The sequence below is a fragment of the Coregonus clupeaformis genome, unplaced genomic scaffold (genome assembly GCF_020615455.1).
Source record: "Coregonus clupeaformis isolate EN_2021a unplaced genomic scaffold, ASM2061545v1 scaf1803, whole genome shotgun sequence".
Taxonomy (NCBI): domain Eukaryota; kingdom Metazoa; phylum Chordata; class Actinopteri; order Salmoniformes; family Salmonidae; genus Coregonus; species Coregonus clupeaformis.
This window is the reverse complement of record NW_025535257.1, coordinates 21,694-45,004: the sequence shown is the minus strand read 5'-3', so window position 1 is coordinate 45,004 and position 23,311 is coordinate 21,694. Positions and strand designations below refer to the sequence as shown.

Sequence of the window (23,311 nt, the reverse complement as noted above, 5' to 3'; positions counted from 1 at the left end):
CACTTGAGAGAGAGAAACTGATGAGCCTTCTGTTGCCAAGACTCTGTGTGACCTCCTGGCTGACCACTGGCTTCAGCACCTGTGTGGAAAGAAACAGAGAGAAAGAGAGAAAAAGTGAGAAAAAGCAATGAGAGATAGACAGGAACAGGGAGGAAGGAAGCGACATACAGTAGGGAGTGAGTTACACGCTGTACTTCCCCTTTTCCTCCTCCTTATTTGTCCTCTCCTGTCTGAGGAGTGAGATCCAGTATTTCAGGGCCATTACAGTGGGCCTGGCTGAGAGCTGGGGGATCAATAGCCTTGCATTCATTAGGGCTCCATTGATCCGGTCTCCAGGAAGGAACGGGAAGAGCAGGGAGAGGCCCCCAGGGAGGGGCCTTCTCAGAACAGGGAAAACTGTAGCTGCATCAGCCCTCCCCTCCAGGGCTCTCTGATGGGGGAAATACCAACACCCAGAACCCATCAGCTGTCTCTGACATAGTGGAGAAAATTCTGTGTGTGTGTGTTTGTGTGTGTGTCAACACTGTATTTCCTACACTAGAGATTCAGAAATCGGTACTGTACCCTCAAAATCCTTTTGATATCTTGGTGGGAAGTGACTTTACCCACCATTTTCTAAATGTTTATTACAAAACAAAAGCCTTAAATGCCAGTACCAGAAACAATTGGCAAGCGAACAAAATAACCTTAAGAGCAGGTGTTGGGAGACAATGAAATGCAAATCCTTTGGTCCTGAACATAAAACAGAGGCCAACAAAAGCAAAGGTCTATTCACAGATTATAACCCAACACAGAGAGATTAACATAATCTGACTGCCAGATTAATCAAATTACAGTTGAACCATAGATTCACTCACAAAATGAATTGGCACTAGTTTCACAATAACAAAATATCCTGAATTAAAAGATGTCAAAGAAAACTGGTTGAATCAACGTTGTTTCCACGTCAATTCAACCCAGAAAATAAATATGATGACGTTGAATCAACATGGAAAACTGATTGGATTTGCAAAAAGCAATCAACGTAAAGGCATTTAATATTTTTTTCACTTTTAACCTAAATCCGATGACATGGTGACATTTGTTGTTGAATTCACGTTAGTTGACAACTCAACCAAATGTAATCAAAACTAAACGTTGAACTGACGTCTGAGCCCAATTGGAGGGTGAGACATAATTGACGAGGAGAGGTAGTAATCGATCGTCCTACTTTTTGCAAATAATGCATTTAGATTGAGGAGGGGACAAGTGGAGAAAACAAATACTTAGATAACTATCTGACCTGTAGGGGTTTTAATTTCTGCTCTTGAAAGATCCAATATTGTTTCTACCAAATGATGCATATATTTTCAGGAATGTCTCAATATGGACTGTATTCGTCAGGTGAGTAATTTTGTAAAAATGTTTAAGCACTCTGTCCCCACTATTTGACTTAGCAGGCAATGCCGTACTACATCTGCAGAGTGGATATTAATTAAATTAAAGGGCAAAAGCCATAAATAGACACCCAGCGGATCTGTCGGACAGCTCCCCCTTATCACTGTCCTTGTTCTATCATCTTCAGAGACAGAAGAGGAAGTGAGACATTCCACTCCCTCATTTTTTTCTGGTTCATATACAGTCAATTAACTAAGCAGACCAGACCCAGCTGCTAATGCATGGGTGCCTATGGGAGAGCCACCCTGTTAAGCAGACCGGAATTGACAATTTATTTCAATGGTAAACAGCCTGAGTGGGACATCTTCATTTATCCACCATCTTTGTCATCTTCCAGTTCAGAGAACACAACCTCTAATTGAATCCAATGATGGAGGAGTCATCACAATGAGAGAGAGAGAGATGCTAGACTAGAGTCATCACATACTGTACACAGACAGTGGGACAGAGAGTTTTGCTGACAAAAGGAGATTGTTTTGGGAAGAAGTGTGTCTATAAAAGCCATGGGGTGTGGTGGGGTGGGACCTAGCACACATGTGCATTAATATGTCCCTTTTCCACTGCAGGGTTTTCCACTGGTGCTTTGTCTTTCCACCCCTGAGGTGAACCTACTCTGACTTGAGGCCAGACTAGGGCCAGTGGGGTATTGATGGGAGTAACTGGTCAAGTCAGATTCAGAGAGGCACCGTCAGATTCAAAGGCAGAGGGAAAGAGAGTGAGAAGAGGAGAGGGGGGATTCTCCTCTGCAGTGCGGCTGCTCTGCTGACTGCTAAGGCTGGCGCCCCACTGAGTGAAAAGCTTACACAGCAGTCCTGTCAGCTCAACGCATGGCACAGCTTAGACTAGAGAGTCAGGACACAGTGAGGACGGAGACACATACATACATATACTTTATGCTGACATAGATACGCGTGTGCACTGCACGAACGCACACGCGCACACACACACACACACACATACACATACACACAGAGTCTTAGCTTCAAGACACATTTACACCTCAAAACGAGATCCATGACACAGAAGGAGCAGACAACCACACACACTCCCATAGCCGATCACACGACAGAGGGAGAACCAAGCACCTCTACCTGCCTCTCCTGAATGAAGAGTCACATACTACTGTACAGTAACTATTCAATGGAGGTAGATCTGAGCCAAACTCATTTCTGTAAATAACTTCATCTCCTTTCTAATGTAATAGAGGGCTTTGAGAGTGTTGAAAGAGTGGGAGCAGAGAGGGCCCAGTTCATTTCTCTCTCCATCTGGAGAAGCGAGGCAAAGAGAGTCACACAGACGGTGATGGGCAGATGACACTGATGATAAATAAAGCTCTACTTTCCCCCCCAATTCACTACATCAAATCCCCTCCCTGCAGATACAGATGCCCACAACAGCGACCCAATATGTCTGGGCCCTCCTGTGGGCTCTGGCATTTTACCAGTATGGGTACACTGATGGATGGGAAGCACTGGTTATAAGGTTTACATCGCAGCTCTGTGAACGTCAGCATACATTGTGTTGTTTAGTATTATGGCTGTGGGTTTCTCAGTCAAGACATTTGTAATCTAGCACATATTCTTGGAAGGAGAGTCTCTAGAGAGGAAACGCCAAGCCAGTAACACAGATAACACAGTGTGTGTGTGTGTGTGTGTGTGTGTGTGTGTGTGTGTGTGTGTGTGTGTGTGTGTGTGTGTGTGTGTGTGTGTGTGTGTGTGTCTGTGTGTCTGTGTGTATGTGTGTATGTGTGTCTGTGTGTCTGTGTGTATGTGTGTCTGTGTGTATGTGTGTGTGATCTGAGATGAAACACAAGAGACGATGGGGACAGTTCCACACTGCTTCTCTGATTTTACAGGCTCCTTATCTCACTACACAGCCACCTCTCCTACATCCTGAGGTTAGTGTGCAAGAGACAACACATTGCAGTTAAAGTGAACACTACTTTATACATTTTTGATACAGAAATACTATCATTTAACTACTAGATTGACACAAGCTACTTAGACGACGCCTACGCTGAATATAAATGTTTTAATACACTGAGCGACAACCATCTTCAAACTTCAAGTGTTGTGCCCTCAGGCAGAATAGAGCAACGCCACCAGGAGTTAACAGAACAGATACTGTCACACATAGGAAGAGAGTGGGGGGAGAGAGAGAGAGAGAGAGAGAGAGAGAGGGTGAGAAAGAGAAGGAGAGAAAGAGAGAGAGAGAGGGTGAGAAAGAGAGCGAGTGAAGGAGAGAAATAGAGAGAGAAAGTTAGCGGTAGAGGGTGAGAGTGAGAGGTAGAGAAAGAGAGAACAAGAAAATACAAGAAGAAGAGATAAATTAACTGGCCATTTATTACCCAGGCCAGCCAGGTGAGTAGAGTCCTCCTCCTCCTCCTCTCAGTGCATCTCGGAGACATCATCAGTCACGGCTGTTGGCTGTCTCTCCATGAATCACACTCCACACACACACACACACTTTGCCTCAACAGTCCACACATACACACAAACACAATTTTGCCTCATCGGTCCAAAGCGGCCGAGCATGTCCACTCCATCATCTATCTGCCTGACATGCTTCAGTACTGTAGTGAAGCACTGAAGCTAAGGGCCCCTTCCTCCGCCCATGTCCGTTTGATGTGCTGTGTCCTGTAGCTCAACCACCTCAGCCTTCTCTCTCCCTCTGACAAGGTGAGGTTATTTTAAACCAGGAATACAGTAGTCAGATCAGGTTTAGGGGTGATCAGCATTTCTGGTGGCCACGCCAGCACAATGGCAGGCAGCCGCGGTAACACTATAGCTAGCCTAGCTTAGGTCAAACACTGCACTACCAGCCAGGACCAACGTTCAATGTTGAATGAAGAAGTATGCAACGGCAGGTCTATGGGCTTATGTAATCAAAGCAGAAGGACAGGAGATGGTAGAAGCCAATGCGGTCGAAGTGACTCACACAATGACTGGCCAACACACACAACACAACACTGTGTAAAAAACACACAAACAGAGATACAGCTGAAGTCGGAAGTTTACATACACCTTAGCCAAATACATTTAAACTCAGTTTTTCACAATTCCTGACATTTAATCCTAGTAATAATTCCCTGTTTTAGGTCAGTTAGGATCACCACTTTATTTTAAGAATGTGAAATGTCAGAATAATAGTAGAGAGAATTATTTATTTCAGCTTTTATTTCTTTCATCACATTCCCAGTGGGTCAGAAGTTTACATACACTCAATTAGTATTTGGTAGCATTGCCTTTAAATTGTTTAACTTTGGTCAAACGTTTTGGGTAGCCTTCCACAAGCTTCCCACAATAACTTGGGTGAATTTTGGCCCATTCCTCCTGACAGAGCTGGTGTAACTGAGTCAGGTTCGTAGGCCTCCTTGCTCGCACACGGTTTTTCAGTTCTGCCCACAAATGTTCTATAGGATTGAGGTCAGGGCTTTGTGATGGCCACTCCAATACCTTGACTTTGTTGTCCTTAAGCCATTTTGCCACAACTTTGGAAGTATGCTTGGGGTCATTGTCCATTTGGAAGACCCATTTGCGACCAAGCTTTAACTTCCTGACTGATGTCTTGAGATGTTGCTTCAATATAACCACATAATTTTCCTTCCTCATGATGCCATCTATTTAGTGAAGTGCACCAGTCCCTCCTGCAGCAAAGCACCCCCACAGCATGATGCTGACACCCCTGTGCTTCACGGTTGGGATGGTGTTCTTCGGCTTGCAAGCTCCCCCTTTTTCCTCCAAACATAACGATGGTCATTATGGCCAAACAGTTCTATTTTTGTTTCATCAGACCAGAGGACATTTCTCCAAAAAGTACGATCTTTGTCCCCATGTGCAGTTGCAAACCGTAGTCTGGCTTTTTTATGGCGGTTTTGGAGCAGTGGCTTCTTCCTTGCTGAGCGGCCTTTCAGGTTATGTCGATATAGGACTCGTTTTACTGTGGATATAGATACTTTTGTACCTGTTTCCTCCAGCATCTTCACAAGGTCCTTTGCTGTTGTTCTGGGATTGATTTGCACTTTTCGCACCAATGTACGTTCATCTCTAGGAGACAGAAAGCATCTCCTTCCTGAGCGGAATGACAGCTGCGTGGTCCCATGGTGTTTATATTTGCGTACTATTGTTTGTACAGATGTACGTGGTACCTTCAGGAGTGTGGAAATTGCTCCCAAGGATGAACCAGACATGTGGAGGTCTACCATTTTTTTTCTGAGGTCTTGGCTAATTTCTTTTCATTTTCCCATGATGTCAAGCAAAGAGGCACTGAGTTTGAAGGTAGGCCTTGAAATCCATCCACAGGTACACCTCCAATTGACTCAAATTATGTCAATTAGCCTATCAGAATCTTCTAAAGCCATGACATCATTTTCTGGAATTTTCCAAGCTGTTTAAAGGCACAGTCAACTTAGTGTATGTAAACTTCTGACCCACTGGAATTGTGATAGTGAATTATAAGTGAAATAATCTGTCTGTAAACAATTGATGGAAAAATTACTTGTTTCATGCACAAAGTAGATGTCCTAACCGACTTGCCAAAACTATAGTTCGTTAACAAGAAATGTGTGGAGTGGTTGAAAAACGAGTTTTAATGACTTCAACCTAAGTGTATGTAAACTTCCGACTTCAACTGTATATTTCTTTACAGATTTGCCAGAAGCAGTGCACTTTATAGGGAATAGGGTGTGATTTTGGATTCGCCCCCATTGTCATCACAACATTAATAAATAGGGAGTGCCTTTGCACTCAAAGCCCATCTTCAACACACTTCAACAGGGCACAATGCTGTAAGTGGTAGTTAACTGTGTTCCACAAACTCTCCACAGCTACTCACCTTCATTCCCAATGAAGGATAAAAGGTGCCATGCAGTGGAAAGCTAATTAAGGTAACTCTCTCTCTGGCATTTAGGAAATGAGAAACTCCACCAGTAAGAGCCAGGTCAATCTGGAGCTGTCCATGATCATCTAATCCATAGACAGATGGTAGAAAGAGTTAAACTCTCAAAAGACTTCACAGTAAGACAGTCATTGCAATACTGTAGAATGACATAGAATCTATTCATTATGTATCCTATGAATTACGGGACCTCTATGGTCATTACACTATACAATTCCACTATGCATTCAATCGAAAAGTGGGTGGGGGCATCTCAGCCCAGCATACAAAAAAAGAGGGATGGATACAGCAAGGACAACCTTACATTATGAAGTTTTCTAACCAAAACAACAGAAGGAGCGGATGAAAGAGGCTGGCCGCCCACAGAGCTCTTGAACTTCCCATTCAGCTAAGGATAAGTGGATGAGAGATAGGGAGGTCTGCACGCAACCTCTCGTTCATTAAAGAAGACTTCTGCTCACTCTTTTCTCCATGTTCTTTCTAATCCCTCTGTTTCTGTGCAGTAATTCTCCTTTGTATGTTTTTGGATGCAGTCCAGCCCTCGATGAGGACATGACTACTATAGAGTCAACTACTATGTAAACCAACTGCCATTATAGAAATTCACTTGACTCCTATGTTGGGATGCTACATTGTTGGCATATGCTCTCACATACATTGATATCAGCAGCTACAGTATGGTCTGTATAGGTTTATCAAATGTCTCTTTTTTTGAAACGCCACAACATAAGTTGATCCTAGATCTGTGCTAGACCTGTGCCTATAGGTTACAAAATCTGTGGCTAAAGGTTACTAGATCTGTGCCTATAGGTTAACCTCTACCCGGAGCATTAGGGAGGAGGACAGAGGGGAGGGGTTAAGACGAAGGTGTGTTGTGGTGACACTCACAGGGGCAGATGCATTCTTCACCGTTACACTGTGTGTGGTGGCTCGCAGTGCTCCGCTCACACCATGGTAATACTTGAAGCAGATCTTAGTCTCCGCTGCAGGAGAGAGGGAAAGAAACAGAGAGAGAGAGAGAGAGAGAGAGAGAGAGAGAGAGAGAGAGAGAGAGAGAGAGAGAGAGAGAGAGAGAGAGAGAGAGAGAGAGAGAGAGAGAGAGAGAGAGAGAGAGAGAGAGAGAGAGAGAGAGAGAGAGAGAGAGAGAGAGAGAGATTTTAACTTTAAGTGCCCTTTTCTTGACACGTTTCAATGCATGGCAACCAATTGTACCATCAGACGACACTTTTTACTAAAATCGTTACATCCAGTGAGTGTGTCAAAATCAAGAGAGAGTGAGACATACTGAGATAGAGAGAAAGAGGGAGGGAGAATAAGGGATAACAAGACAGAGAGAAAAAGAGAGAAGGTGAGATTAAGGTCACGTCACAACAAAGTCGTTTTTTTCCTGCCCGTGACCCACTGGATTGGATGGAGGGATGGATTGGATGGAGGGAGGGATGGATAGTAGTGACTGAGACGATGGCAGGCTTCCTGACAGGATGATCCAACCCTAATCCCTTTGTTGACATCATCATCAGGTTGGTGGAGGAGGATGGCAGAGATGGAGCACTACAGTTCATCATTGTTGTGACAGACTAAAATCCACTGTATCCAATGAGGGAAGTCAATCACTTCAACATCATTGTATTATTTTAACAGATAATTTTCCTATCAATTGTACTGCTATCGTTGCGATACAGCCAGTGTAGGTTAAAGAGGCATCGGCTGACATAATAGGAGAATAAATCAATTTAGGATAGTGCATTCTTGTCTATCATGTGTGAGCGAGAGAAAGGGAGAGAGGGAGAGAGAGAGACAGAGAGAGATAGAGAGAGAGAGACAGAGCGAGAGAAACACGCTCTAGAGAACACACATTGTGATGGCAATGAGGTGGGTGGTGGGGGTGTTCACGAGTGGAGAGTCCCAGGTGAATTTGTGCTGCTAAATCAGTCTCCTTATGCAGTTACTACACGTGTTCTAAAAACAGAAAATCAGAGCTGAGCAAAAGAAATAGCAACCAGAAAAGGCCCACTTTCTGAACGCTCCACTTGACTTCCCCTGTGTGTGTGTGTGTGTGTGTGTGTGTGTCTCAGTCTGAGAACAGCTCACACCTGCTCCTCTGTCACCTAACTAATAGGGTACCATTTCACTCCGTAACACATCCCATTTGTATCCAAGGGAGGCTCTAACGAAAATTCACTATCTGCTTGTCACACAAAAATGGGCTCCCTTTATTTAAGCATTCCTAGCACAGTCATTGGGCTCTGCCACCACAGGGGAGTTTCAGGCTTTTCCACAGGGAGCGTGAGGATATCTCTCTCTAGGCTTGGGCTTTCTGCAGCCTCGGCAGTAGATAAGGCGGTTTGTTTGGACTGATCCCCAGTCCCAGCCACAGATCAGGCAGGCTGCCATGTGAGCAGCAGACATTAGTCCTGCTAGTTGTCATATCCCTGTCGGAGATGAATAGCAAGGGAGAGAGAAATCAATACATCCGTCCCGGCAGGCGGTGGCAGGTTGGAGAATGAGATGTGGACAGAAATTTGGATAATGACGGTGGGTTTTTGAGTCTGTCTCACTGTGATTTCTGCAGCCCTCGGAAACCTCAGTGCCTGCCTGTAGCCTGATGCACCATTTTAATTAGTATAAATAAAGAATCACCTCATGGAATAATTCTAACAGCTTGCGACATCCGAGCTCGTGAGGTAAATACTGACAGAGGGGGGTGAAATTAGCTATCAACTCTCCTAAGGATAAACAACATGCTCTACATGCAGGATATGCTACAATGCTGAACTTCAAATCTCCTACGTAGTGATAAAACAACAGGAACAGTCTCACAATATTTGCTACCAGTTGACCTGTCGACATTTAAAAGTGTGATTTTAAAGGAGGTAGGTTTACTTACAATCTGCAAAGTAGGAGCAGGTATCAATCTTCCACACTATCTGGCCCTTGTGGGAGCCGTTCACTCCTCGGTTCTTATAGTCCAGAAAGTTCTCAGACAGGACCTCATCTAAAAGAACAGGAACATCATACACAATGTTACAGTATATATTATAGCTTCTATATTATTTTACATGCTCACTGTAATCAAAGCTTTCTGTGAACTTGACAAATGTAATTTGGGAAAAGCTATAAACACCCCACTGGGCACACACTGGTTGAATCAACGTTGTTTCCACATCATTTCAATGAAATTACATTGAACTAACGCGTGGAATAGACGTTGAATTGACTTCTGTGCCCAGTGGGATTAGTCATCATGGGCAAAGTTTGGACGATCATTCTGATGTTTGGCTGAGAGTGATATTGTCATATGAAATGTTTTATTTGTCAATCAAATTGTATTTGTCACATGTGCCCAATACAACTGGTGTAGGCTTGACTCATGCCATTGACTCATCAGAAGCTCCACCCACCTATGAGGTACATGCCGATCCAGTCTCCGGCATCCACCTCCTCCTTGATGTCCCAGCAGATGAGCATGTCCTGGGACTGGCCGATGGCGTAGTGGGAGGTGCTGACGGTCAGCGTGGAGCGGCTGTCTGAGGTGACCAGGTCAGCGTCGCTGGTGGAGCGGGGATGCAGGGCCAGGGCGGTGGCGTGGTCATGCCGCGGCCCACCGTTGGGGTACTGCTCGGGGCTGTAGCTGTAACGTGCCCCAGCATCCTTGCAGCGCCGCCGACTCTGGGCACATCGCGACGGCGACGCCATGGCGGCCAGGCCCAGGAACCTGTTCTGGTACAAGTTCTGGAGGGAGGTACAGCACACACACCATGTACTACTGGGTAATGTAACTACAGGAAGATGTGTTGGATGATTCATGTGTGAGATAATACAGCTACCCTGTCTGATGTAAATCCAGCAACTTTAAATCATGAAGTAAATTAGGGACATTGTTGCTGGTGTACTTAGATTACATTCTGACTGGGGTCTGTTGAGATTGTAGGGCACAATGGGCACTCTACCCATTGCCAATCTACTTAGACATCGAAGCTCTTTCGCGTGGCATTAAAATACTGATAAGAGCAAATGTAAAAATAAGTGAACGCTCCTCGGTCATTCAGAGGATTCAGAGCCATTCCACCCAGTGGCAGCAGCAGCCATTTGGCACTCTGTTCCACATCACCATAAACATGGAGGTTGTTAACTGTTAGCAGCAGGACAATCACAGTAATTCATAGGAGCTGGCAGAAACATTTGGGCAAACACACACATTCGTAATGGACGCTAACGATGTGTGGGAAGAGTGTGGGGGAATGGGTTCCACTGATGGAAATGTTAATCTGATGGTAGAGCTGTGAGGTGCGATCTGGGTCTTGTTCAGTAGGGAGTGAACATTTTGCATTTTTTTTAAACTGGGAGGTGTTAGTAAAACTTGTCCAATAAGAACACTGATTTTCGGTTACTGTTGCGAAATGTTTTTTGTGCAGTGTGCCCCACTGAACACTGCCCTGGTGTTGTAGGTTGTTAGGGGTTGGTGGACACATTAGTAAGTGAATGATATGTCATCCAGCCCACCAAGGTCATGGTGGGGAGGTGTACACACTGTATACATTCCATTCTAATGAGCAACCATTACGGGTGCCTTCTTCTGCTGAAGGTTGTGACTGATTACATGATGAATATTGATCATATACAGTCATATGCAATTTCACTTTTAATAACCACTGCTATGACCTCTGAAGTGGAACACAAGACCCTAAAATAATGACCTTGGTTTGGTAATGTTTAGTTTAAATGGGTATTTTCCACATTGGATGTGGGTTTGGTGTAGGCCTACAATTGGAAGGAGATAGGGAAAACTATCTAATCCAGTCTGGTGTGTCTTCACATTGTCCAAGACAGCATCCTCCTAAGGAAGCGTTCACATCCTTGCACAATGAGGGCGATGATGAACTAGGCTACGTTTGCTTGTGTGTGTTTTGATCACACAAACCCCACACAATCCCCAGAGATCTTTATCTTTTACACATAGAACACCAATATAGGTATCTGGCCTAAGGGCACCCACAGACACAATCCTCACAGTAAACAGCCTGGAGTGAACAATCCACGGTGTAGCCTACATGCAGGGCCAAAATAAAAAGTCCTATCTGTGTGTTGGAAAGCAACCCTCCCACAGTAGAAGAGGTATAGACAGACAGCTCTGCCTCTAGAGACACCTGGTAATCTAACTCCCCCTACGAAAGAACACCCTAACTTCTCAGTGAGATTACCATCACCTTATTCAGCTTTAGGCTGGTTTACTCCAACACATCTTTAGTGAAAAGGCCTGATCCTTGCTAATATTGAAAGGCGTACCTGTTTCTCTAGTTTTTGTTCATTATAGAGTCATTCAGAATCCAAGCAATGTGTATGGCCAGTTAGAGCCAACTGTAGGCCAGTTAGTCTATTTAATAGTGATATCAAAACATCACTGCACATCTCGTACTGTATGCTGTCATTCTTACATTTATTGGGGGGTTGTCTGTAGGTTAGTTAGTTGGTTTAGGTCATTGTCAATCTATTTCAATGGATTGGAGTTGAGCACCTTTACCATCTAAGCACACACAGGGGTAAGGGCTAGACCCCAAGCAGAGGCATCATGGTGACCGTGACTGGGCATTGGACACTGGACCTGGGTACTTTAGTTGTAACACCATATGAGACACAGCTAGAAACACAAACACATTAAGTGAAGACACCACAGATGGACCACGATGCTGTTATGGAGCGCAGCGTGATAGGTGTGATGGCTGATGGGTAATGGTGACGGCACAGAGCGAGGAGGACACTGACCTTAACACTACACAGGTTCAGCAGCATTATGTGTCGTCAACTCAAAGCACATCAAATCCTGAGGAAAAGGTAATGGGATTATTTAGCATGGAAAGCAACACAGTGCAATCACAGTTTATATGATTGACTATATGATTGATTACATGATTATATGGTATTTTGTGTAGCATATCCCTAAATAACTAAGATAACTAAACTGTCTGTTTTTCTATCACTGTAGGGTTACATAGTTCATGGTAGCTGTGAACTGGTGTGTATGGATGCCACTGCTCTTTCAAAACGTAAACATACAGTAAGTAGCCATTTATAACTGGATTATACAAATCAGATGTCTGAAAACGTGAACACTAATATACTGTATGACAGAGTCAATTATGGGGGAAAAAATCTATACAATATCGGGATATTATTTTTGACGATATAGGCTATCGTATCGTTTTAACAATATTGCAATATTATTTTTGCGCTAGTTGGCAGAACCTGCACCAGAACTCCAGTATTTCTTCTTCATAGCTTGTTCTCCATCTTCTTTTTAAATAGGGGGCCAATTTACTTTAAGCACTTTTATTTCCATGACTGATCAAAACTCATTCTCATAGCTCTCTCTTGTCCCTCTGCAGCAGACATATGGTGAGCAATACAGCATGTTTGGAACATCGAATCACAATAAAATCACAGTATTGATATATAGAATTGTGAGAATCGCAATACATGTCGTATCGCCACCTAAGTATCGTGATAATATCATATCATGAGGTCCCTGGCAATTCCCAGCCCTATCATAAATGTGTAAATACTGGAAACAGCATAAACTGGTGATGCTAGTGGCATGAGAAAGTGAGCAGTAGCTCAGGAGTTTTCATACTTCATCTTCATCAGACAAAATATGAATCATTGAGACACAGAGCATTATGACAGAGGCAGACAAACACACACAGATTAGATCAAGGACATACTGACCATGTTAAAACAGACAGACAGAAAAAGATAGGAAGAACCAGAGACAGAAGCAGAGACGTAGACTCAGATATAAAGAAACAAAGAAACAGGACAACAAGAGCGTAGATCCTTTGCGTACAGTTTAGAATCTATACATACGGCAGCAAATACATTGCTTCAAGTACATTGAAGAACAGACCACCCCATATGCATTTGCTGATGACCACATGACAGAGAAGTAAAAACTAATCCTGCAAAAGAAAGTTAGACAAAACAAGCCGGGCTGTCGTTCTCTTAGTATCTCTTCCTTCTATCTCTCTGTAATTATCTTTCTCTCTGCCTCTTCCTACAGCGCTTAAGTGATTTAAACAGCGTATGAGATGCACGGCTCATCGGGTTTCAAATGTTATTCGTGCTAAGTGGGAGCTAAGCACATTTCTATTCTCTTCTGGAGGAGTCAGTGCGCTCTCATCAGCATTGATCGTTCAGTAACAAGGCTAATGGAGTCGGACAACAGCCGAGAGAGAGAGGTAGAGAGAAATCCTTCCACCGTGGCTAGTGTGGGACTACTGGAGGCGAATTCCCCTGATCTTCAGGAAACCACCTGATAGGCAGACAGAAACACTTCACTTACTCATAGCCTACATACTGCATAAAACATGATATTCTAGCTTCACCTACACATAAATCAAATACAAAAATCTCATTTTATTTGTCACATGCTTCGTAAACAACAGGTGTAGACTAACAGTGAAATGCTTAATTACAGTCCCTTCCCAACAATGCAGAGAGAAAAATAGAACAATTATAACACAAGGAATAAATACACAATATGTAACAATAACTTGGCTATATACACGGAGTAACAGTACCGAGTCAATGTGCAGAGGTACGAGATAATTGAGGTAGATATGTAAACATAGGTAGGGGTAAAGTGACTAGGCAACAGGATAGATAATAAACAGTAGCAGCAGCGTATGTGATGAGTCAAAAGTGTTAGTGCAAAAGTGTTCAATGCAGATAGTCCGGCTAGCTATTTAGCAGTCTTATGGCTTGGGGGTAGAAGCTGTTCAGGGTCCTGTTGGTTCCATCGGTAATGCTTGCCGTGCGGTAGCAGAGAAAACAGTCTATGACTCGGGTGGCTGGAGTCTTCGGTTAAGAGCGTTGGGCCAGTAACCGAAAGGTTGCTGGTTCAAATCCCTGAGCCGACTAGATGAAAAACTGTCCATGTGTCCTTGAGCAAGGCACTTTACCTTAATTGCTCCTGGAAGTCATTCTGTATAAGAGCATCTACTAAATGTAAAAAACGCAAAATAAAAAGCTATAGGGTCTTGTCTTAGGATGTATACAGATAATGAGTGTGTAGAGGATTTTCTGTATAGTGCAACAGTGCAGCAAGAACGTGATAGGCTGTAACAGGGCAAGAGCTCACAGTTGAATTGTACTGTTGAAGGAGACACAGATCGCATGAGTGCACCAGGGAACAGGGTTCCCCACTCACAGGCTGACACTTTAGGCAGGAATCCAATGAGACACTGCTGGTTGAATCTCAATAGTATTTCCCCTCTCCTTGACTCTTTCGCAAAATTGTCATAGGGAAGCGAGGAGAGCAATGGAGGTTCCTCTCCTCAGATGTTCTCCTCTAACGCTTTCCTCGCTCCCTGTGACAATTTTGAGGAGGTGGAGAGAGGGAAGGAAGAGAGGACTGCTGAAGAGGATTAGAGGAAGGACTTCACCCACTGCCTCCCTCCTTTGAGACAACACACAGAATCACAACAGTAGGGCCATACTTTAACATTCACACCCAGTATTGTGTGAGTATTAATCCCACTCTGACAATTCATTGGAGGCGGTTAATGCTAAACTCCATTACGGATTACACAACACACTGCCATGCAGTGTCATCATGGGAGATCCATGCACACAGTGTTATTCCCATGCCGTGTCAGGTCTAAAGCCCTATGGACCTCATTAGATAGATAACATACCCAGCAGCGCGCTGTGTCTCGGTGGGTTTAACAGGGTACCACATCTCCAGGGGGAAGACATGGCATTCATTTCTACCAGGGCTGCTTCCTGCCTGACACTGGCATAATTAGCCCATATAATTACATTTAAGAAAGAGGAATTTGAATTCCATTCACATACAGAAGGAATGACTGTTGTTTTATGGGGCTGACACTTACTCTTTATCTATCTCTTCCTCAACATCTCAGTTAGCCTCATGGTTAATTGCCCCTGATTTATCCACAAAGACAATGATAGTCTTCCCACGCTCTTCTTCAAATGTTAATTGATCTAAATGGGAAGCTACTGTAAGAGGCTTTGTTCTTATTCCTGCTCAGCCATGAAAGTATGTTCTAGAACAGGGATGGGCAACTTTGACGGGGGTGTGGCTCGTTGGTTTCTTTGTTTTGATTAAAATAAAACGCTATCTTCATCTCTCATGTATTTGCATACATATACAGTACAAGGCCGTATATGTGGATTTATGGACATGAAGCATGTCAATATTTTATTGGACACCAGATATTGAATACCAATATCTGTTGGAGAAGGCATGCAACACTATCAGACCAGGGAAACAGATAAAATCTACTATTTCTGCTCTACCTCTTTTCACATAAGCGACAACTGGACATTTTCCTACGATAGCCATTTTTGTATGGTATCAATTGCTAGACGGTTTTAACGCACAATCCCAACCTGTATTAAATGCTACTGAGAAGTGACTCTCTCTATGCATACCAGGTTGGCTGTTCACATTCACCATCCTCCTAACACTGTGATGAATCAAGGCAGCTCTACAAGGTGCTGCTGTCTTCCTGGCATGGTGTTAATAATCCCCAAGATGGCTGCCCCATGCAGAGACTCTTCCTCATTGAGGTAGGTACTGTAGGTCTGTGTGCTTTCATTGACTCATTGTCAAGGGTTTATGTCATTCTACCCTCACAGCAAAACGCTGACCGTGTTAGATTGTGCTATAGCCTATATTTTCAAATAAAGAGCTGACGAAGTCTCGTGAAAATGGTTTCACTCTAACCAACTTCCCTCTGACGTCAATCCAACATAATCCCATCTGCATGAAATACATATGTTCTCATTTGAAGTGAAAAGAGTTTCCCCTGAGGTAATAAAGGATGGCATACCTTAGGTTGACTGTGACAGTTCTTCCTCAGTCATTTTCTGTGTTAAACATATTGCAGGCCCAGTGGGCAGTGGACCAAAAACAAAGGTTCCTCGTCAGAATAGGCTTTTCAAGTATATACATTTACATTTACGTCATTTAGCAGACGCTCTTATCCAGAGCGACTTACAAATAGGTGCATTCACCTTATAGCCAGTGGGATAACCACTTTACAATGTTGTTGTTGTTGTTGTTGTTTTTTTTTTGGGGGGTTGGGGTAAGGGGGGGGTAGAAGGATTACTTTATCCTATCCCAGGTATTCCTTAAAGAGGTGGGGTTTCAAATGTCTCCGGAAGGTGGTGAGTGACTCCGCTGTCCTGGCGTCGTGAGGGAGCTTGTTCCACCATTGGGGTGCCAGAGCAGCGAACAGTTTTGACTGAAGCGTAGCATTAAAACGTGTTTCTATATGGGTCAGCTTTTGTCTAAGAGAGTATTTTATATTTTGCCTCTGGCTTGTTCTATGTTTCAACATCGTACACAAACAAGCAGATGTATTTTTATCTACATGGTATTTACATCTCAGACTGATGACCAAACAACAACTGGATATTGCCTGTACACAGGCCCCATTGATTTACAGATGTCGGATTTGGAGAAACAATTATACAATTGGGCAGCAGATCAATGCCTCTAAATCATTGTACTAGCTAGAAAGAGTATGTTTTGTGACTTTAACAGAAATCCCTCGTTGTTATTGGATAACCCTAAGATTATGGCCAGATTTCCAATGAAGTAGAGTCCGTTCTTTGGTTCTATATAGACAGAATTCAATCAGCAACCTATGCACCAATAAGACTGTTCTGAAACATTCATAAAGACTAAAATCCATCCAAATGTGTTGGTCCCAGGCCAGGCCTGTTTCTAACTAAACCAATAAGATTCAAAATCAGGGTACAAGCTAGCGGAGGACAGGTCCTGGGGGTGATTATTAGAAGTACTGTCTTTTCCTCAGAGCCACCTTCACACATTTACTGACAGCAGCCTTCTCCACACTATCAACCTCGAAACCTCATTTAGAAACCAAAGCCACTGCACCACTTATTAGCTCATCATGTGGTATATGTATTGCCCTCAGAACAGCCTCAATTCGTCGGGGCATGGACTCTACAAGGTGTCGAAAGCGTTCCACAGGGATGCTGGCCCATGTTGACTCCAATGCTTCCCACAGTTGCGCCAAGTTGGCTGGCTGTCCTTTGGGTGGTGGACCATTCTTGATACACATGGGAAACTGTTAAGTATGAAAAACCCAGCAGCGTTGCAGTTCTTGACACAAACCGGTGCGCCTGGCCCCTACTACCATACCCCGTTCAAGGGCACTTACATTTTTGTCTTGCCCATTCACAATCCATGTCTCAATTGTCTCAAGACTTAAAAATCCTTCTTTAACCTGTCTCCTCCCCTTCATCTACACTGATTGAAGTGGATTTAACAAGTGACATCAATAAGGGATCATAGCTTTCACCTAGATTGAACTGGTCAGTCTATGTAATGGAAAGAGCAGGTGTCCTTAATGTTTTGTAAACTCAGTGTATGCCTGTATGATTTGTCTCATATTAGAAGGGTAATCCAATTCAATACCAATCTTAACTCTCTTCATGTGAGATGAATATGTGTTCATCTGTAATGTGCATCAGTGTTGATGTGTAATACTGGACTGAGGTTGACTCAGGCTCCCTATGGTATGACGTTATGAAAAGACACTTACGGAAATTGAGGCAATAGTATTACTGCATAGCATTGGTCACCAACCTTTTCTGAGTCAAGATCACTTTCTGAGTCAAAATGCAGCTGATATCTACCTCTCAGATTTGTTTTGAACATGACTTAAAAAACTTAAGCCTATGCAACATTAACCTATTAAAAATAGTTATGTAGAAATGAGGTTTGTGCAGTAGGCTATAGGCCCAATACATTATCACTGCATATTGGCTTTGCTTTAATTGCCCTGCCAATGCATTGTTGTTCGGACCATTTTTTAAAATTATATTTCAAATTTTGAGGTAGGCTATATGATCACACTGGTAATAGATCAGTTGTATTACTTGTGAGGCACAGCTGAGTGACAATACATTTAAATAATTTGCTTTTTATTTTTATTTTACTGGGCTGATGGTGCCTGCATCTGATGGTCAGTCCCAGCGGAGGGAGAGAGCAGTAGACTGAGGGTCCGCCTCTCAACATCCCTCTGCTCTCCCTTTGCTCCACTGACACTGACCAAAAAGGGACACCGTCTTCCAGCTGATGGCGAAACTCGAGTCGCACCGCATGCACAAATTCATGTTGTTACTCCTATGAACAGAGAAAGTGAAATATTCCTTGGTATTAAAAAAGATCCAAGCCACTAATAATAACGCAAGCCTCTATTGATACACTTTCCTACTCATTTATTATAGCTGCAGAGCTGGTTGTAACGCGAGTGGAAGTAGGAAGAACGCACATTTTATGGCTTATAAAAGTGTTGAATACAAAGTGTTGACAGTGCTGAGTAAGAACTTAAACATGAACTCACTCATAAAAAGAGCAGCTCTTTGCTGTATTAGTTGACAGTCTCTCTCTAGTCATGGTTTTAAAAGTTTTGAAATGTCACAGTATCCACTTTGCTGTAGCTTTCTTTAAAGCCTGCTACGTTACTGCAGACACGGTAATCTGAGCCATCCGATTGGCCAGCGGTAAGCCTATAGTGCACTTGATTTGCTCTCCGGGCCCGCAAGGGAAGGCAGAGTTTGTACCTTTAGACACATGAAATGTTTCAAAATCGGATGCTTTACATACCTGGCGCGCAGGGCAGCTGAATCGAATGCATCTATCACTTTTACAGAAATATTTGGCGATCGACTAGAAATGCCTTGGAGATCGACCAGTTGGTGACCACTGCTGTATAGTGTAGTGTCAACTCAGCACATGAAGAGAAGAGCCAGGGTAAAAAAACAAGTTTTGTTTTACACTGCTAATAATGTACTGTAACTGTAAGGTTTCTTGCTATTTTTTTAGCTTGGCAATTACTTTTGTTTGAGAGGGGCAACACCTAGGTCCTAGGTTGTGGTATGCTACAAGAATCAGTGAACATCTATGTACACTTGAGATTACTGATGAAACTAAAGCAGGAAGCACAAGTGACTCGGTCAATAAAGAAGTGGTCAGATTACGCAGATTCTAAACGACAGGACTGTTTTGCTAGCACAGACTGGAATATGTTCCGGGATAATAGAACCACGTATCCATCATTAAGTAATACCTGATGACATAGGGCACTTCAAACAAGACCAAGCCCTAGTCGCCTGTCAAGGGAGCTTCACAGGTAGGCTAAACCTCTAAAATGAGTTCCATTTCTGTGTGTCTGTTCGCATCACACTCAACCTGCTCTAGTCTATGAGCCAGGTCAGTTACAGCTGAGTCATCAGTAGCCACATTAAAACCAGTTCAGCTGCTATCTCTTGGCAGGTCACCCTTCATCAGTGTCAAGATGCATCTAGTCCAGTCAGTGGAGTGAAGGAGGGAGGCTGGCGTTGGCGTGACACTGACAGTCACGTTTGACTGGTTCGGGTCAATGGGAAGGGAAGGGAAGGGACACTGGGAGAGTGGCACATCCCTACTGGGTCAGACACTGTCAGGTCACTTACACTGGGCTGTTCAGTCTGTGTATCCTAGTAAGCCAGAGAGCAAACTACCTTCCAGTGTGTTGTTGTCTAGTATTTACTGTCTCTCTGTCTGTGAAAAGGAAGATGGAATCGAAGACAACACAGAAATGAGACATTTAGGGTTCCATCGGCTATTGGCAAATGTATAACTCATGGGAGCTTAACTTACTGAAAAGTGAACAGCGACACTTTCATTGGCTAGAGCTACTGTATATACTTTAGACTGCTTCATCAAATATTGACAACTTTGATGAGTTTGGGATAAGGTTGTAACATGGTTACTGCAAGAACAAGAACAAAAGTAAACAACATCTGCAGAGCAGCCTAAGTATGTGTACCGCTTCTAAATAGCCAATATAGCAACTGGGCACTTCTGTCTCAATCCCATTTTCAGTAGCCTACATGGAATTAATAATACACTATTTTAGAGCAAGTTAGTAAATGTTCCATCAAATTATATTTACCTTGAGTATTGCCACGAAAGAAAGATCACAACTAGGCCTACATATGTCAATAGAACTATGTAAATTACTCGGTTTGATTATTTCGTGTAGGCATATTATCCCCATTTGGTACAGTGGACAATAAACATGTTGTTGTTTGTCAACAAACTATACCTGTGAGTGTGGCCCAGTTAACGTGAATGACTGGGGTCTTTTTCAACGAGAGGATTATGAGGGGAGTCCCACACAAAGGAATAGGGGACTGCCTCGCGTGCTGCCAGAATAACACTCCGGCGGATGCTGTGACATCGAATGAGAAAGTGACATTGAATAAATCCAGATATGCACTGTTTTTGTCACACTGTCAGTAGACTGCTGCAACACATATTCTATCAGTATTATGAGCGAAGTACATCCCCATAAATTCGCCTGCTATGCAATGTATCCAGTTAGAGCGATCCATCAACAAAAGAGCGACAACGCAACATACCTGGGATAAAATAACTTGTCGGTGAATCATACTCCAATTGCAAGCAATAAATCCAAACGTGACTATCAAATCGAGCAGTGGATTTCATAGAAATCCATGTTTAAAACGTAGAAATTGAAGCCCAAACGTCCCGGCTGATGTCGACGCATGAGTAGAGCATATTCCCATCCGATAGCTAGTCTCTGGGTACCAAGCGGCAGGACCAATCACAAGCTGTCTCCTCACATGCGCTACTTTCCCTCCGCCTCGCTGCTGCCCCCACCACATCCACTTTACTACAGGACCAAACCGAAAGTGTCAGATGAGCTGATGCCATGCACAAATGTCGGGGATATTCGGAGGAAATGCCTGCTAAATCGAGCCACCAGCCTTTCTGAACCATCACAGGTAATGCAATAATATTCCCTGGTAAGGTTGGCAACATACTTTGAAATGGAACACAAAATGCAGGTTGAATTACTGTAGGCCTACATCAAATGCCTATAATATCACATCAGCTACCATAAATGCAGGGTTCAGATTCCACGTGAGTGTCATCATATTGATCCTGGATGACTACCTTTTCCATGCATTAGATGTAACTTATGTGTAGGGTACATTTAACTGGATAATACAGATTTGTTGTCTGCATATAGGCTAGTAAACAGTAGCTAATACAATGACTCCTAAAATGAGGAAATACTATAGCCATACTCATAACATTACAAGGGATGGACTATTTACAACACATGACATGGTGTTAGAATTTTTGTAATATATATTATACTGAACAAAAATATAAATGCAACATGCAACAATTTTAAAGATTTTACTGAGTTACAGTTCATATAAGGAAATCAGTCAATTTAAATACATTCATTAGGCCCTAATCTATGGATTTCACATGACTGGGCAGAGGCGCAGCCATGGGTGGGCCTGGGAGGGCATAGGCCCACCCACTGGGAAGCCAGGCCCAGCCAATCAGAATGAGTTTTTCCTCACAGACAGAAATACTCAGTTTCATCAGCTGTCCGGGTTGCTTGTCTCAGACGATCCCGCAGATTAAGAAGCCAGATGTGGAGGTCCAGGGCTGCTGTGGTTACACGTGGTCAGAGGTTGTGAGGCTGGTTGGACGTACTGCCAAATTCTCTGAAACGACGTTGAAGGCAGCTTATGGTAAAGAATGGAACATTCAGTTCTCTGGCAACAGCTCTGGTGGACATTCCTGCAGTCAACATGCCAATTGCATGCTCCCTCAAAAATTTAGACATCTGTGGCATTGTGTTGTGTGACATAACTGCACATTTTAGAGTAGGCTTTTATTTTCCCTAGCACAAGGTGCAACTGTATAATGTTCATGCTGTTTAATCAGCTTCTTGATATGCCACACCTGTCAGATGGATGGATTATCTTGGCAAAGAAGAAATGCTCACTAACAGGGTTGTAAACAAATTTGTGCACAACATTTGAGAAAATACGCTTTTTGTGCGTATGGAATATTTCTGGGATCTTCTATTTCAGCTCATGAAACATGGGACCAACATTTTACATGTTGTGTTTATATTTTTATTCAGTATATACAGTTGAAGTCGGAAGTTTACATACACTTAGGTTGGAGTCATTAAAACTAATTTTTCAACCACTCCACATATTTCTTGTTAACAAACTATAGTTTTGGCACAAGTGCATGACACAAGTAATTTTTCCAACAATTGTTTACAGACAGATTATTTCACTTATAATTCACTGTATCACAATTCCAGTGAGTCAGAAGTTGACTGTGCCTTTAAACAGTTTGGAAAATTCCAGAAAATGATGTCATGGCTTTAGAAGCTTCTGATAGGCTAATTGACATCATTTGAGTCAATTGGAGGTGTACTTGTGGATGTATTTCAAGGCCTACCTTCAAACTCAGTGCCTCTTTGCTTGACATCATGGGAAAATCAAAAGAAATCAGCCAAGACCTCAGAAAAAAAATTGTAGACCTCCACAAGTCTGGTTCATCCAAGTCTGGTTCATCTGTCTCCTAGAGATGAACGTACTTTAGTGCGAAAAGTGCAAATCAATCCCAGAACAACAGCAAAGGACCTTGTGAAGACGCTGGAGGAAACAGGTACAAAATGATCTATATCCACAGTAAAACAAGTCCTATATCGACATAACCTGAAAGGCCGCTCAGCAAGGAAGAAGCCACTGCTCCAAAACCGCCATAAAGCCAGACTACGGTTTGCAACTGCACATGGGGACAAAGATCGTACTTTTTGGAGAAATGTCCTCTGGTCTGATGAAACGAAAATAGAACTGTTTGGCCATAATGACCATCGTTATGTTTGGAGGAAAAAGGGGATGCTTGCAAGCCGAAGAACACCATCCCAAACGTGAAGCACGGGGGTGGCAGCATCATGCTGTGTGGGTGCTTTGCTGCAGGAGGGACTGGTGCACTTCACTAGATAGATGGCATCATGAGGAAGGAAAATTATGTGGATATATTGAAGCAACATCTCAAGACATCAGTCAGGAAGTTAAAGCTTGGTCGCAA

General features: G+C 43.2%; 1 protein-coding gene across 1 annotated transcript in view; it reads right to left on the bottom strand.

Annotated features, from left to right (window-relative positions):
* LOC121569127 (E3 ubiquitin-protein ligase HECW1) overlaps positions 1–20,945 on the bottom strand; it is a gene marked incomplete at its 3' end in the record, with an annotated part of 82,524 nt that extends 61,579 nt beyond the window's left edge. The window contains 6 exon segments of the mRNA XM_045218786.1: positions 4–79; positions 7,222–7,316; positions 9,221–9,328; positions 9,735–10,065; positions 12,097–12,154; positions 20,794–20,945. Coding sequence (XP_045074721.1) covers positions 4–79; positions 7,222–7,316; positions 9,221–9,328; positions 9,735–10,065; positions 12,097–12,123 — 637 coding nt within the window.
* Positions 20,946–23,311: the final 2,366 nt, after the last annotated feature.